At 34.7% G+C, this 17,974-nt stretch overlaps 1 protein-coding gene across 7 annotated transcripts in view; it reads left to right on the forward strand.

Annotated features, from left to right (window-relative positions):
- The window catches only part of MIPOL1 (mirror-image polydactyly 1), a 305,849-nt gene that overhangs the window by 246,981 nt on the left and 40,894 nt on the right, over nt 1-17,974 (forward strand). For 6 of the 7 annotated variants that reach the window (XM_011283198.4, XM_011283197.4, XM_045059813.1 and 3 more), the window contains one exon: nt 16,322-16,552. In XM_011283198.4, the coding sequence (XP_011281500.1) occupies nt 16,322-16,552 (231 nt within the window). Of the gene's footprint in view, nt 1-16,321; nt 16,557-17,974 lie in introns of those variants that run through there. The other variant, XM_045059814.1, reaches the window with a different exon arrangement.

Consider the following 17,974-nt stretch of genomic DNA (forward strand, 5'->3'; position numbering starts at 1 on the left):
TATATACCATACATATACATATATACCATACATACATATACCATATATATATATGTGGTATATATGTAGTATGTGTGGTGTATATGTGGTATGTGTGTGTGTGTGTGTGTGTGTGTGTGTGTGTGTGTGTGTGTATAATGGGGTATTACTCAGCAATCAAAAAGAATGAAATCTTGCCGTTTGCAACTACTTGGATGGAACTGGAGGGTATTATGCTAAGTGAAATTAGTCAGTCAGACAAAGATAAAAATCATATGACTTCACTCATATGAGGACTTTAAGAGATAAAACAGATGAACATAAGGGAAGGGAAACAAAAATAATATAAAAACAGGGAGGGGGACAAAACAGAAGAGACTCATAAATATGGAGAACAAACTGAGGGTTGCTGGAGGGGTTGTGGGAGGGGGGATGGGCTAAATGGGTAAGGGGCAGTAAGGAATCTACTCCTGAAATCATTGTTGCACTATATGCTAACTAATTTGGATGTAAATTTTAAAAAAATAAAAAATGAAACAAGTTAAAAAAAAAGATTGAATGGTATGAAAATAGAAATCAATAATAGAAGGAAAACTGGAAAATTCACCAACACTTGAAAATTACACAACAGTCTCCTGAACAACCAATGAAAAAGAAAAGGAGAAAATAAGGGAAAGGTAAGAGTTTCTTGAGACAAACAAAAATGAAACCACAATATACCAGAACCTAATGGGATGTAGCAATAACCCTTATAAGAAGGAGGTTCATAGCAATAAACACCTACATTAAGAAACAAGAAAGATCCCAAATAAGCAACCTAACTCGATGCCTTGAGGAACTAGAAAAAAAAGAACAAAGTGAGCCCAAAGTTAGCAGAAGAAAGGAAATAATAAAAATTACACCAGAAATAAGTGAAAGAGAGAACAGAAAACCAATAGAAAATATTAACCAAACTAAGAGTTGGTTCTTTGAAAAGATAAACAAAATTGGCAAACCCTTAGTTAGACTCCAAGGAAAACAGAGAAAGGGCCCAAATCAACAAAATTATAAATGAAAGAGGAGACACCACAACAGATACCACAGATCCAAGAAATGAGAAGAAACAACCGTGAACACCTGTACACCAATAAACTGTACAACCTAGAGAAGATGGAAAAAATTCTTAGAAATGTGCAAGTCAGAATGACTGAATCAGGAAGAAATAGAAAATCTGAACAGACTAATTACTAGCAATGAATTTGAATCAGTAAATAAAAATCTCGCAACAAAGAAAACCTCAAGACAAGATGGCTTCACTGGTCAATTTTACCAAACACTTAAAGAATTATAGTTCTTAAAGTTTCACTTAAAGTTCTTCCAAAAACTTGAAGAGGAGGGAACATTTCCAAAATCATTTTATGAGGCCAGCATTATCCTGATACCAAAATCAAAAAAAGACACTACTTAGAAAGCTACAGACATAATATCCCTAATGAATATAGATGCAAAATTTCTCAATAAAATTCTAGCAAGCCAAATTAAACAGTACATTAAAAGGATTGTTTACCATGATTAACTGGGATTTATCCTTGGGATGCACAGATGGTTCAACATACACAAATCAATTACTGTGATGCATCACATTAATAGAATGAAAGAAAAGAATCAGATGATCATCTCAGTAAACACAGAAAAAACATTTGATGAAATTCAATATCTATTCATGGTAAAAACTTGTAACAAATTAGGCATAGAAGGAATACATATCAGTGTAGTAAAGGTCATATTTGACAAGCCAATAGCTAACATCATACTCAGTGGTGAAAGATGAAAGCTTTTTCTCTAAAATTAGGAGAATGACAAGGGTGTCCGCTCTCACCACCTCTATTCAACATAGTACTTGAAGTCCTAGCTAGAACTATCAGGCAAAAAGAAAAAAAAAAGGAAAAAGTATCAGAATTGGAAAGGAAGAAGTGAAAGTATCTCTATTTGCATGATTTTATATATAGGAAATCCTAAAGACTCAACCAAAAAATCATATCTAATCAATGAATTCAGTAAAGTGGTAAGGTGCAAAATAACACACAAAATTCAGTAGCATTTCTATAACAACAAAAATTTCTGAAAAAGACAGTTAAAAGTCAATCCCATTATCAATAGCATAAAAAACAATAAAATACTGAGAGATAAATTAACCTAGGAGGTGAAAGATATCTATGGTGAAAACTATAAGACACAGATAAAAAATCAAAGAAGACACAAATAAATGGGAAGATACTCCATGTCCATGGATTGGAAGAATTAATATTGTTAAAATGTCAATATTACCAAAAAACATTTTGGTTAGTACTACCAAAAGCATCTTCAATGCATTTTCTATCAAAATTGCAATGACTTTTTTTTTTTAACAGAAGTAGGAAAAAACACTCCCAAAATGTGTATGGAACTACAAAAGACCCTGAATAGCCAAAGAAATCCTAAAAAAGAACAAAACAGGAAGTATCACACTTCCTGATTTCAAGCTATACTATAAAGCTGTAGTCATCAAAATAGTATGGTGCTGGCATAAAAACATACAAATAGGCCAGTAAAACAGAATCAAGACCCCAGAAATAAACCCAAAAATCAGTCAACTAATACTTGACAAGAGACCCAAGAATACTCAATGGAGAAACAATAGCCTCTTTAATAAATGATGCTGTGATAATCAGATATATTCAAATGTAAAAGTATGAAATTATACCCTAACTTACACCACTCACAAAAATTAACTTGAAATGGATTAAAGACTTAAATGTAAGACCTGAAATCAGGAAACTCCTAAAAGAAAACATAGGAACAAACTCCTTCGCATGAGCCTTGCTAGTAATTTTTTGGATATGACACCTAAAGGATAAGCAACAAAGTAAAAAAAACAAGGTGGACTACATGAAATGAAAAAGCTTCTGCACAGCAAAAGAGTCAAAAAAGTGAAAAGGCAACCTGTGGAATAGGAAAAAAAATTTGCAACCATCTATCTGATGAGGGGTTAATATCCAAAATATATAAAGAGCTCATACAACTGGATAGAGGGGGAAAAAATCCAATTTAAAATTGGTCAGAGGATCTGAATAGATCCTCTAATGAAGCATAAATAAAAGGCCAACAGGTACATAAAAAGATGCTCAACATCGCTAGTCATTAGGGAAATGCAAATTAAAACCACAGTGAGATACCACCTCAGGCTTGTTAGAATGGGCATCATCAAAGAGACAAGAGATAACAAATGCTAGTGTGGATGTGGAGAAAAGAGAACCCTTGTGCACTGCTAGTGGGATTATAAATTAGAACAGCTACTATGGAAAACAGTATGGAGGTTCCTCAAAAAATTAAAAAGAAAACTACCATATGATACAGCAATTTCACTCCTAGAAATATATCCAAGGGAAATGAAAACATTAACTTGAAAAGATACATGCACCCCCATGTTCATAGAAGCATTATTTGTAATAGTCAAGACATGAAAACACCTCAGTGTCCACTGATGGATCAATAGATTAAAAAAGGGGTGTGTGTGTGTGTGCGCACGTGCTTCTGTGCATAATGGAATATTACTCAGCCATTAAAAAAAAGGCAAGGAAATCTTACTATTAATGACAACTTGGTTGGACCTAAAAGGCATTATGCTAAATAAAAAAGGTCACAGAGAGAAGAACAAAAACTGTGTGATCTGAATTAAGTGTGGAGAATCTTAAAAAACAAACAAACGAAAAAAAAAAAACTTAGAAAATGAGATCAGATTTGTGGTTACCAGAAGCAAAGGATAAAGGAGGGGGAGTTAGAGGAAGATCGTCAATGGTCAAATAGCACAAACTTCCAATTACAAGTAAGTACTAGTGATATAATGTACAACACAATGACTGTAGCTAACACTGCTGTAGGATATAATGTAAAGCTGTTAAGAGAGTAAATCCTAAGAGTTCTCATCATAAGGAGAAATTGTCTTTTATTCCTTTCTTTCTTTTCTTTGTAATGTATCCATATGAGAGGATGAAGGTTAGTTGAACCTACTGTGGTAATCATTTCACAATATATATAAAGCAACCCATCATGCTGTATACCTTAAATTCATGCAGTGATGTATGTCAGTTATTTCTCAATAAAACTTGAAAATTTCTTTAAAACATTTAATTATTGAATATCCCACAGCACTTGAAATTGATGCAGTAAGATCAGTTCCTGATTATGTAAGAGTGGATTATATGCTTCATGAATTTGGTGACCTGAGAAGCAAAATAGTACAGAAATATGCTCACAAAACCCCTCATATTTATATACCCCATACAGAAAATGGGCAACAGAACACATCTTAAACTTTACCGTATGACATACAAATACACTGTTAAGATCATCACTAAAACTGTGGAAAGCAGCCATGATTGGAAGTGAAATGAAACAAGTATACCTCTAAATTTAATGAAAAGGAGAATTGTGCTTCTGAGAAGATGGAAGAAATAGAAAATGTAATGAAGAAACAAATGAAAATTGTATTTGTTTTCCACATGAAAATTTTGAAACTGAGGAAGACAGTAACTGAAATGTAAAGCCCAAGTATGGGCTCAAGAGCAGAATTAAGAGGACAGAAAATAATCAGTGAACTGAAAGAACAATAAAAATGATTCAGTCTGAAGAACAGAGACATAGACTGGAGAGAAAAAAAAATATGAGAATCTCAGGGACCTACAAACTATAATACAAGACCAAGCATTTGTGTCATTGGAGTCACGGAAGGAGAAAAGAACAAGAATAGAGCTGAAAACTTACACAAAGAAAAAATGGCTGAAAATTGTCCAAATGTGGCAAGAGACATAAACGTACAAGAAGTTGAGAGAACTTTAAACAGAGAAACTCAAATAAATATACACCAAGACACACCATAATTAAACTTCTGGAAACTAAAGAGAAAGACAGAACGTTGAAAGCAGCTGGAGAGGAACACCTTGCCTACAGGGGAAATACCATTCACATTACAACAGGCTTCTAATCAGAAACTATAGCGGCCAGGAAAAAGTGGCACAATATTTTTCAAGGACTGGAAGAAACAAACTGTCAAGGCAAAATTATAGACCCAGTGAAATATAGTTCAAGAATAAAGGCAGAAATCAAGATATTCTCAGAAGAAGGAAAACTGAGAGACTTTGTCATGAGATCTATCCTACAAAAATGGCTAATGGAAGTTAGCTCAAAAGAAAAAAACATGATAGAAAAACAAACTTTGGAATGTCAGGAAAGAAGGAAGAACACTGAGCAAATATGGAGAAATATAATAGGCTCTTTGAGTTTTTAAGTTATGTTTGATGGTTGAAGGAAAACCTATAACCCTCTCTGATTTCGTTCTATATGTATGTAGAGGATATATTTAAAATAACTATAAATAAGGGAGGGTAGAGGAATGTAAACAGAGGTAAAGTGGAGCTGGTAAAATAATAACATCAATAGACCACAGTAACTTATGTACATATAATGTTATACCTAGAGATACACTAAAAGACATTGTAGGGTGCCTGAGTGGCTTAGTCAGTCAAGCATCCAACTCTGGATTTCAGTTCAGGTCATGATCCCAGGGTCAGGGGATTGAGCCCCTCATCAGGCTCCATGCTTAGCTTAAGCATGGAGCCTGCTTAAGTTTCTCTCTCTTCTCCTTCTACCCCTGCTGCCCCCCCCCCTTACACATGTGCACTCTCTCTCTCCCTCTCTCTCTCTCTCTCAAAAAAAAAAAAACATTCTAGATCTATAAAAATGAAATTTCAAAATATGTTCAAGTAACCTACAGGGAAATTGGAAAAAGAAAATAGAAAAAACAAAGAACAACAATAAAACCTCAGGGACAACAAACAAAATAAAATGGCAGGCTTAAGCCCCAACTTAAATGTTAATGGTCTAAATATAACAACAGACAGAGATTGACAAAGTGGGTTAAAAATTATGGCCCAATTCTATACAGGCTACAAGAAACACAGCAAATAAAATTATTAAATAAGAGAACAGAAGATAAACCATACAAACATGAATCAAAGACAAGCAAGAATGGCTATACTAGTATCTTATAAAGTAAACTTTAAAGCAAGAAAACTTACCAGAGAGGGGCATTAAATCATAAAAAAAGGAGTCCATGGGGGCGCCTGGGTGGCTCAGTTGGTTAAGTGTCTGACTTCGGCTCAGGTCATGATCTTGCGGTCCATGAGTTCGAGCCCTGCGTCAGGCTCTGTGCTGACAGCTCAGAGCCTGGAGCCTGTTTCAGATTCAGTGTCTCCCTCTCTCTCTGACCCTCCCCCGTTCATGCTCTGTCTCTCTATCTCAAAAATAAATACATGTTAAAAAAATTTAAAAAAAAAAAAAGGAGTCCACAAAAAAGGCATAACAATTTTAACTGTGTTTGCACCAAACAAGAGAAATAAAAGTATATTAAGCAAAAACTGATAGAACTGAAAAGAGAAATGGACAAATCCACAATTACAATTAGAGATTTTGACACCTTTCTCTCACTAGACAGAAAAAAATCCAGTGATATAGAATTCAACATGACCATCAACTACCAGGATCTAATCAACAGTTTTAGACATTCCACACAATAGCAGGATTGGTGTGTTTTTTTTTTTATAAATGCCCACAAAATACATACCAAGATAGATAATATTCTAAGTCATAAAATAAACCTCAATTAACTTAAAAGAACTGAAATCATATAATGCATGCTCTTCGACCACAAAAGAATCAGAACAAATGTTAGTAACAGAAAGATAACAGGCAAATCTCCAAACACTTGAAAACTAAACCACACATTTCTAAATAACCCATGAGTCAAAGAAGTCTCAAGGGAAGTTGTATAAACTACATGGAAGTGAGTGAAAATAAAAATACAACATACCAAAATTTGTGGGACACAGCTAAAACAGTTCTTAAAGTAAATCTATAACACTAAAATTAATACATAAAGAAAACTGGAAGTATATCAAATCAACAATCTAAGCTCCTACCTGAAGAATCCAGAAAGAGAACAAAAAAAAAAAAAAAAAAAAAAAAAAAGCAGGCAGAAGGAAGAAAATTATAACGATAAGAAGAGAAAGAAAACACTTTACCAATATCAGAAATGGAACAGAGAATAGTACTATAGACTTTACAGATATAAGGGATTACTGTTAACTCTACACACACACAAATGGCAACTTAGAAGCAATGTACCATCTTCTCAAAAAAAAAAACAAAACCACCAATGGGGCGCCTGGGTGGCGCAGTCAGTTAAGCGTCCGACTTCAGCCAGGTCACGATCTCGCGGTCCGTGAGTTCGAGCCCCGCGTCAGGCTCTGGGCTGATGGCTCGGAGCCTGGAGCCTGTTTCAGATTCTGTGTCTCCCTCTCTCTCTGCCCCTCCCCCGTTCATGCTCTGTCTCTCTCTGTCCCAAAAATAAATAAACGTTGAAAAAAAAATTAAAAAAAAAAACATACAAATTATTGATACATGCAGCAACCTGGATGAATCACTAGAGAATTATGCTGAATGAAAAAAGAAAATCCCAAAAGCAACCTTTTCATTTATAAAACGTTCTTGAAACGACATTATGGGTTTGGGGAACAGATTAATGGTTTTTGGAGTTTAAGGAGGGGAAGGAGTGATGGGGAAACATGAGGCATCCTTATGGTGATGTAACTGTTTTTTATCTGAACTATAACAATGTCAATATCTTGGTGGTGCTTTTATACTATAATTTTATAAAATGTTACCATCGCAGGAAAGTGGACAAAGGACACCAAATTTTTCTGTACTATTTCTTGCAACTGCATGTGCATCTACAATGATCTCAAAACAAAAGGTTTATCTTTAAAATATTCCCCAAAAAAGGTGATGGAGTGAAGTGTGGTTAAAGGTAAATTATGGAGCACATGGGGCTGTATATTAAGATAAGGAGAAAAGGAAGGGAAATAAAATTGATGTAATCCTTTTATAATACTGGAGGCCACTTGTTCAAATAGAGAGCATTTGTTTATTTATTTATTTTTAAAATTTTTTAATGTTTATTTTTCATAAATATGCAGAGCACAAGTTGGGGAGGGGCAGAGAGAGAGGGAGTCAGAATCTGAAGCAAGCTCCAGGCTCTGAGCTGTCAGCACAGAGCCTGACAGGGGGCTCAAACCCATGAACTGTGAGATCATGACCTGAGCCAAAGTCTGACACTTAACTGACTGAGCCACCCAGGTGCCTCTCAAATAGAGCATTTAAACAACAATGTTCAATAAATAAGTTTTTGTCTGCCTCCTGAAGAGTAGCCACGATGTTAGACCCTAGAAAGAAGCAAAGAAGAGTAAAACATAGTTCCTTCTTTAAATAATATTATAATCTAGTAGGAAAGATAAAACAGGTTACAATGGCTATAAAGGATAGTAGAAAGTGATGAATATGATGAATATAATATAAAGGATATGGAGAGGGTATGGGAACTTAGAGGAAGTTCCTTGCCTCCTTAGGCAAGGAGGGTATGAAGTGTGACTTTGTGACAGTTGTTGCAAGTTGTTTAGATCTTGAAGTGTAGTGATAGGACATGTGGAGGGACAGAAACAGAGCATTCCAAGTAAAGGCAATAGCACCAGCAGTAATCCAAAATGAAAAGTATGAAGGCATTTTCAAAGAAGAGTTTTCATTTCCATTTGACTAGAATAAAAAATTTTGATAGAGTAGGTAGGAAGAAGTCTGAAAAGAAAAGTAGAACAGAATTTTGGAGCATCTTGAATGTCAGACTAAAACTTGGGACATCAGCCCAGAATTCTATATTCCATGAAGTTATCCTTCAAAATTAAAGGAGAAATAAAGACTTTGTCAGATAAACAAAAACTGAGGGGATTTGTCACCAGAACACCTGTTTTGCAGGAAATGTTAAAAGAAGTTCTTCAGAGAGAAGGCAAATCACAAAGTCAGAAATTCAGATCAAAGTAATTGATGTAGTAAACCAGGAAGTAAACATAGTCACTATCCTCTCCGAAAATGTAGACTTAAGACAAGGTAGCACATACTTCTGCCTTTCATACTTGCTTTATCTTTATTTATTTTAATTCAGTAAAACAAGCCAAACCTGACTTTTTTTTTTTCCCCAGAATGATTGAAGAATGTTATCAGTAAGTGATAAAGGTTAGGAAAACTAGTTTACTTCCCCCAATTCCTGAAAAACCTGTAGAAACAGGCAGTTGTTTTTAAAAGTATTTATAAAAGGTCTGGGTATTACAAGATTTTATATAAAGTTAATTATAAATAAATAATTTATTTTAAAAAGTATACATGGATGAATACCCATTCTTTGCCAGGTATTGTGCTAGATATTTTCACATAGCTAGATCTCCACATTTTGTCCTCCTGTGAACTCCATGAGATTTTTCTCATTGTTCTTGAGTTGATAAAATTAATACTCAAAGGGGTAAACTATTTTCCTAAGGTCATACAAAGGGGTAAACTATTTTCCTAAGGTCAAATGACAGGACTGAAATTTGAATATACTTCTTCAGAGTCCAAACCCAGCATCTTTGCATGTACACCAAGTTTGGCATTTTTGACACATAAGATTGGATAATTCTTTTTTGTGGGTTCTGTCTCTGCAGTGGGGGATGTTTAGCAGCATCTCTGGCCTCTACCCATGAAATGCCAGTAGTACCCCCCTTCTCAAGTTATGACAACCAAAAATGCCTCCAGATGTTGCAAAATGTCCTGGGGGACAAAGTTACTTCTCTTTATGAACTGTTGGTTTATACTGTGGTATCTCACCTCTAAATTTTTTTTAATTTACTTTTTAATGTCTTATTTATTGTTGAGAGAGAGAAAGAACATGAGCAGGGAAGGGCAGAGAGAGAGGGAGACACAGAATCTGAAGCAGGCTCCAGGCTCTGAGCTGTCAGCACAGAGCCTGATGCAGGGCTCAAACTCATGAACCATGAGATCATGACCTGAGCTAAAGTCAGAGGCTTAACCAACGGAGCCACCCAGGTGCCCCCTCACCTCTAAATTTTTCATTTGAAAATATGTATTCAATTAAAGTAACGTATATAGAACACTTGGTTGATTGAGCAATTACTGTAAACAAATGAAACCAGAAGAGTAAGTGCATACTATAGGATGATGAGTAAAGTGACTCAAGGACGTAAGTAATACCTGATCTTGGAGACAAGAGAGGAAGCGGGGAAAAATAGCATCAACACTTGATATAAATGGAAAAGTACTAGTTGTAAGAATAAGCTGAATCCATGTATGACATTACAGTTGGGAGAAAAAGAGTTCAACAAGCAGGTAAGCAGATAAGCTGAGGAGAACATAAATATCTGCAAGCAGAATGTAGAAGTGGGTCATAAACTTGATAATTCCAAGATGTTTTAAGCTGAGGCAGTACAGAGAGTCGGGGACTAGGAAAATAGAACCGCAGACTTCAGGGAATAGACCAGGAGACATTGAAACTGAGACAGAAACCACTCCAGAAAGGAAATCTGTTACATGCTACTTACTAGTACTATGCCCATGGAAATGTATATTCTCCCTTTGCCTGCTATTGGATTCAGTGCAGTGAACAGCACAGGAGACCATGTACGGTATCATTTGACATGGATTAGAATTATAGTATGAAAGATTACTAAGTAAATATTTTCAAAATCTCACTTTCTAAACTCAACATCCAAAAAACACATAATCCATTGAAGAAATGGGTAAAAGACATGAACAGTAACTTCTCCAAAGAAGACATCCAGATGGCAAATAGACACATTAAAAGATGTTCAACATCACTCATCATCAGGGAAATACAAATCAAAACCACAATGAGATACCACCTCACACCTGTTAGAATGGCTAACATTATCAACTCAGGCAACAACAGATGTTGGCGAGGATGCAGAGAAAGAGGATCTCTTTTGCACTGCTGGTGGGAATGCAAACTGGTACAGCCACTCTGGAAAACAGTATGGAGGTTCCTCAAGAAATTAAAAATAGAACTGCCCTACGACCCAGCAATTGCACTACTAGGTATTTATCTGAGCGATACAGGTGTGCTGTATCAAAGGGGCACCTGTACCCCAGTGTTTACAGCAGCGCTATTGATGATATCCAAAGTATGGGAAGAACTGAAATGTCCATCAATGGATGAATGGATAAAGAAGATGTGGTATAAATCTACAATGGAGTATTACTTGGCAATCAAAAAGAATGAAATCCTACCATTTGCAACTACATGGATGGAACTGGAAGGTATCATGCTAAGCAAAATTAGAGAAAGACAAATATATGTTTCACTCATATGAGGAATTTAAGAGACAAAACAGATGAACATAAGGGAAGGGAAGCAAAAATAATATAAAAACAGAGAGGGGGACAAAACATAAGAGAGTCTTAAATGGAGAAGAAACAGAGGGTTGTGGAGGGGGAATGGGCTAAATGGGTAAGGGGCTTATGGAATCTACTCCTGAAATCATTGTTGCACCATGTGGTAATTAACTTGGATGTAAATTATAAAAAATAAATAAATGATAGCAAGGAAAAAAACATTTAAAAAAAATAAATAATATATAAGGAAAAAGAAGACATCTCACTTTCTATACAAATTACAAAAACTAAAGAATTACATAATTTGAAAACTGGAAGAGTGAATTGAAACTTGGTGTATGATATTACCTCATTAACTTCATGATAAACAGAAATAGTTCCCGTTCTTTGTCAATCAAAATTGTGTAAGCCACATGCCTTGGAATTTCTGAGAGTGATTTAATGGCTCTTCTGCCATTGTTTTATAATTTATTCTACTATGGCTTAAAATATTTTCCAATACAACATCATTTAAGACCAAAAAATTGTAATGCTACTGCCATGCTGAGAATGCATCTGAAAATCAATAACATTGAAAAGAGGTTAAATGTGATGTGATTCTATGAAGAAAGCTAAACAATGTGGCCCTAGGGAAGAGCACTGTGAGGGAAAAACCAGCACTAAAACAAAAATATGCTTCAATGGTATAGATTTATATATTCTGGGAATCTTTCCCCTCTATTTCATCTTTATTCCTATAAAAAAATTTCCTTAGGAATACAAGCATCTTGATTTATCGATGTTCTTAACACCTGTGTTCCCATTGTTAAAAATTGCCCTTTATAAATAGAGTATTAATATGTTGGAATTAGGAAGTAGATCATAAGATGAAACTGAAAAAAAAATTACAAATTATTCAAAATTCTAAGAAGATAAAGAGTAGGGTCACTGAAACAGAATAACGAAGAAGGAACACCAAAATTTAGATTGAGGAGTCATAAAAGGTTTATCTGAGAAAGCAGTATTCATGCTGAGACCAAATGAAAAAGGAAGTTTGTCAGAGAGAGGAGACAGCATTACAAACAAATCCTCAAACAGGAAAAAGCTCGAGGTCCCTGAAAAACAGAATGTCAGACTAAACGATGAGGAGGAAGAGAGAACAGATGATACAAGACTTTGTGGCTCCGTGGCCTGTAGGGAGTATTTCAGCTAAGGGAGAAAGACTGTGGGTTCAGATTCTGGTTCTGTCTGATGTGTGAGATTAATTAAATTACTTCCCTCTGATTGTTTTAATTTCTTTCTCTATAAAAATCTAATATTGATAGGACTTCTCTCATAAGTTGTTGTGAGGTTTAGTGAGTTTAAATAGGCAATTTGTTGTTTTATTTTGAGAGATTTATTCTGAGAGCAATGAGATGCCACTGCAGGATTATAAATGACATCATCTGATTTATTGGGGTTTTTTAAAATTTTTTTTTAACGTTTATTTATTTTTGAGACAGAGAGAGACAGAGCATGAACGGGGGAGGGGCAGAGAGAGAGAGGGAGAGACAGAATCTGAAACAGGCTCCAGGCTCTGAGCTGTCAGCACAGAGCCTGATGCAGGGCTTGAACTCACGAACCGAGAGATCATGACCTGAGCCGAAGTCGGACGCTTAACCGACTGACCCACCCAGGCGCCCCTGATTTATTGTTTTAAAAGATCACTCCAGCGATTGCTTCTGTTTGAGAAAGTCTTGATGGGAATTTAAAGGTCTCCAAGGCATTTTGAATGATGAGTAGCTTGTTGAACTTGAGAGTAAAGGATCCCAGTCATGGGTCCATCCAATAGAAAAATGAGATGTAAATTTGAAAAAAAAATTTAAATGATAGAAGACTAGTAAGTGATAAATGATTAGAGAATGAAGTCAGGATACCAAGATTTTAATAAAGATGAAATTTTTAAAAATCATTGATTTTTTTCCTTATGTTTATTTACTTGAGTGAGAGAAAGAGGGTGAGCAGGGGAGGGCAGAGAGAAGGGGAGAGAGGGGAATCCCAAGCAGACCCCGTGCTTTCAGCATGGAGCTCCATCTCACAGTCAGATCATGACCTGAGCTGAAATCAAGAGTCGGACACTTAACTGACTGAGCCACGTCCCCCTGAAACATTGATTCTTCATATTTAATTGGCTAGAGTATACTGAGTAGTGTCATGGACATCATAGACAAATGCAGAATTTTCAAACGAAGCTGCTCACTGTGAATTTTAAATGAGACCATGTATGTGAAATATATAGGAATGGTTAGGCTACAGTTTTTTTTTTAAAGGGCAAAAAGCACACTGCCATTAAAGAAACAATGATTAATTGGGCTTTATTCAAATTAAGAACTTACATTCAGCAAAAGACAATATGAAGAGAATGAAATTGCACTGTACCCCTACTAGAATGGCTATAGTGAAAAAGACTAGCAATCCTACTCTAAGGGAGAATGTAGAGCAATTGGAACTCCCATACATTGCTGGTGGGAGTGTAAATTGGTTGGACCATTTGGGGAAAGTCTATGCACTTTATGCATCATGTACTAAATCTGAGCATACATACACCCTATGGAGCAATTCTACTTCAGAAATGAGTACTTATGTCAATTATATCTCAAGAAAGTGGGGTTTGGGTGCTTAGGTCCTTCAAAAGGTAATGTACAAGAATATTATAGCAGGGTGCCTTGGGTGGCTCAGTCAGTTGAGCGTCCAACTCTTGGTTTCAGCTCAGGTTATGATCCCAGAGTTGTGGGATTGAGCCCCATGTTGGCCTCTGTGCAGAGCGTAGAGCCTGCTTGGGATTCTTTCTCTCTCCTCCTTTGCCCCTCTCCTCTGCTCATGCTCTCTCTCAAATTAAAAAAAAAATTTTTAATTTTAAAAACTTTGGGGTGCCTGGGTGGCTTCAGCTGGTTGAGCATCAGACTCTTGGTTTTGGCTCAGGTCATAATCTAACAGTGGTTTGTGAGTTCCAGCCCCACATTGGGCTCCACGCTGCCAGTGTGGAGCCTGCTTGGGATTCTCTGTCTCTCTCCCTCTCTCTCTTTCCATCTCTAAATAAATAAAATGAAAAACTTTAAAAATTTTTTAATCAAAAATAAAAAAATATTAATAGCAACATAATAGTGAAATGATTAAGTATATTGTATTTTCTATTTATACAACAATATTTTTTTCTTCAATGTATGAAATTTATTGTAAAATTGGTTTCCATTATATAATAATTCATAGCAGTAAAAACAATGAAGTGCATGCAACAATAGGACAAATCTCATAAGCCTTATTAAGTAAAATAAGTCAGACAAACAGTTCAAAAGCAGGCAATACTAATCTTAATAGAGGTTGGTAAGTGATTACTTTGGGAGAGGGGAATTAACTGGGAGGGAATACGGGAGAATCTTCTGGGTTTGTTATATATTTTGTTCTTTACGTTTTGTCAAGCTGAATACTTTAGATTTGTGCACTTTATGTAATTTAAAATATAATTCACAATTAAAATGTAAGCTATAATCTTTTAAATGTAAAGAACATAAATAAACTTGTCTTCTTAAAGGTTTTGATTTTGTTTGTAGTTTCTGTCTTTCTTGGATCTCTCAAGTAGACAAAGAGGGTGGATTGAAGGAAACTGGAACATGGAATAAGAGGAATCAAAGTGTGAAAGAACATAGAAAGAATAGGGAAATAGGCAAGAGACAGGAATATGGATTGGTAGAAAGAACTGAGAATTGAAATCAGGGTTAGATAAATAACAAGGTGTGAGAATCATAAAGATACTTCTTTGCACTCTACAAATACGGCACTAAACACCATTCTTATTTTCATGTAGTAATCAATTGACCACAGTTTAATAGCAGTCTTTCTTCTTAGGAACTAAGTTGAATCTTGAAATAATTTATTTCGGTATGCTAAGTGTCCCTGTTGTATGTCCTTATTTCTATGTGACACCTACAAAGTGAGCACACTGGAGAGATTTATAGGTTACTTAAACAAAAGAAGAAATTTATAATTACTTTAGTTTGAACAGTTTTAAATAAAGTATCAGACTAGATATTTGGCCAGTGCTAAAGTTCCCTGACTAGCTTTTTGCAGCTTTAAGATTTATATTACTTTTTTTCACATCATCAATCTGTATTATATAGTTAGGTTTTTTTACTTCAAGTCTCCCATCGACATTTCTTTTGTATGCATATACTGAAATGATTTTATTTAATAAAAAAAGAACATCTCCTGTGTGGATTTTAAATTTCCCTTATTAAATATTTATATTTTCAAAATGTCTTTATTTAATTGAGTGAGGTGCTTGGTGCCATTTCAAAATAACCTCAGGTGGTAGGTGTAATGACATATCAAAGATTTGACCTTTAGCATTTTAGGGTTCTATTTGTCTGCATTTTCTTCTGCATTCATTTAGTCTTAATTTATATGCTATTTCTCTGTATGACTTAATGAGTGGATATATTTGGCATGAGATTCATTAACAAAAAGAAAGTATATCTGAATACATATTATTTTTGTGCAGTCAGACTAGTGATTTTAACTTCATTTCTATCTGTGTATGGGCTGATCAGTATTTGTACAAACCTCATTCATTCTCGTTAAGTGCTCAGCGGAAGAAACCCTGGATCTACTAAACTGATGCCCATTCTCTTACTTCTCACTTCTTTGCAGTCAGCTTATTATATTCTTTTATTTACCTAAAGGTGCTTTATTTTCTAATTCTCTGCTATTCCTTTTAAAGAAAATTGAATGTAATATTTACACTGATGTAATTAAATTAACATCTTGCAGCATCTTCTTGTATGCTCTGGTAACATCAATAATCATTTGTCTGGGTAGCTTTCAGCCTAGAAGCAGAGAAATATAATAATTATCAAGGATAATATTGTGATGTAAAAATTATTTTTATTTACCCTTTTAAGTATGTCTCAATTGACTTTTAGAAATGGGTATATCTAACTGGAGATTTTTGTTAAGTAGATTATTGGTCAGTAAGACTGCATGTTTATGTTGAAATTATTTATTTTTATGTTTTTCTCAGCTTACATAAATCTTTATCCCAAGAAGAAAGTTTGAAGGATCAGTTTAACCATACCCTTGGTACTTATGAAGAAGCTTTAAAAAATAGAGAAAACATTGTTTCCATCACTCAACAGCAGAACGAGGAACTGGCTATCCAACTGCAGCAAGCTCTGACAGATCGAGCAAACATGGAATTAGAGCTTCAGCATGCCATGGAGGCCTCCCAAGCGGCCAATGACAAAGTTCAGAAGTAAGTAAAATGATCTTGCATTATTTCAAAAGCCTGGAACAAAACAAAACCAGAACACTTTCTTTTGACAACTAAAATAATATGGTATTTATTATTCATACTGTTGGTGGTTTCAGACAAAGGAGATTGAGACGAATGAATTTTGTTATTTTTTAGATTGCCTATCATATCCATATTTGGGGTCATTTACTTGAAAATCATGGCCACTATTTAGGGCAAACCACCTGTACTTAATAACTGGTCTTCATCAGTTCATGAAGGCCATACATGAAAAACTCCTCTCATAGGTAATAAGTAAAGTTATTGGCAAGGGGAAGAGGTAGTCACGTAATCAACTTTACTTATTTAGCTTTGTGATAATCCTGCTTGAGTTGAGATCATCTGTGAGTGACTTTGTAAGCTGAGACCTCTAGGCACATAGAATAGTTATAGTGGAATTAATTTTCACGTTTTGTTCTTCTGAAGTATTCAATACAGCTTTTCACAGTGCATAATTACATTTGTTTATTTCTGATGATCTTTGCATTTTTATTAAAATTTAAATAAAGCTACAAAACAAGTCAGCCTTGTGATAGCTAGCAAAATGTTAACATATATCATACAAAGAAATCACTTGTTAATTTATGGGACTTGAACATTGTAGCAGAATTTCCTAAGGCAGCTTTAATGTAATAGAACTTGTCATTTTAACTGAGCCCATCTTCAAGTATTATTAATAGCATTATGTCATTACAACACTTAATTGTCTTCAATTTCTAAGACATACATTTTTCCTTAATTATTTTTTTCAGTCTCACAGTATGAAGTAGTGCTAACTTCAAATTTTCTTCTTAAACTTCTTATTTGAAAGTAAGTCATCTCAAAAATTTCCCCAACATCCTGGAAATTATGCTTTGAATAGTAACCCAAAGTCAGGTAAATCTGTAGTTAAGACCAATTTTAAAACAGATTAGGAGTTATTCATGCTTATTAAAATCTTTACAATCAGGTTATCTTGAAATTTGTGATTTATGGTAAGTATTATATTTTTTGTAGGTTTAAAGATTAGGTTTATGTTCAGTCAGAAACTGTTACCCAGTTAGTCACAATGTACATTAACATTCTAAAAACACTAAGATACATAAGTAGATCTCATTTCATTGTAAATTACAAATCAATAACTTTTGACAGTCAGAATCTAATTTAGCTCTTAAAGTCTACAAATAATTACAAATTTCAGAGTTTTCTTTACATATAATCTTTAATTTGTATTCATGATTAAAATTCCCTTAAACACTGTTTCCCAGAGACCAATTAGATTTCTATAAAATCTTTGGAAACCTCATCAACCTCTTATTTTTTACATCTCCTCAACTATTATTATTATTTTGTGGAAAAAAAAAAAACTTTGTATACCAAGAAGTAGAAATAACATCATCTCAG

Source organism: Felis catus, chromosome B3, assembly GCF_018350175.1.
Source record: "Felis catus isolate Fca126 chromosome B3, F.catus_Fca126_mat1.0, whole genome shotgun sequence".
NCBI classification, from domain to species: domain Eukaryota; kingdom Metazoa; phylum Chordata; class Mammalia; order Carnivora; family Felidae; genus Felis; species Felis catus.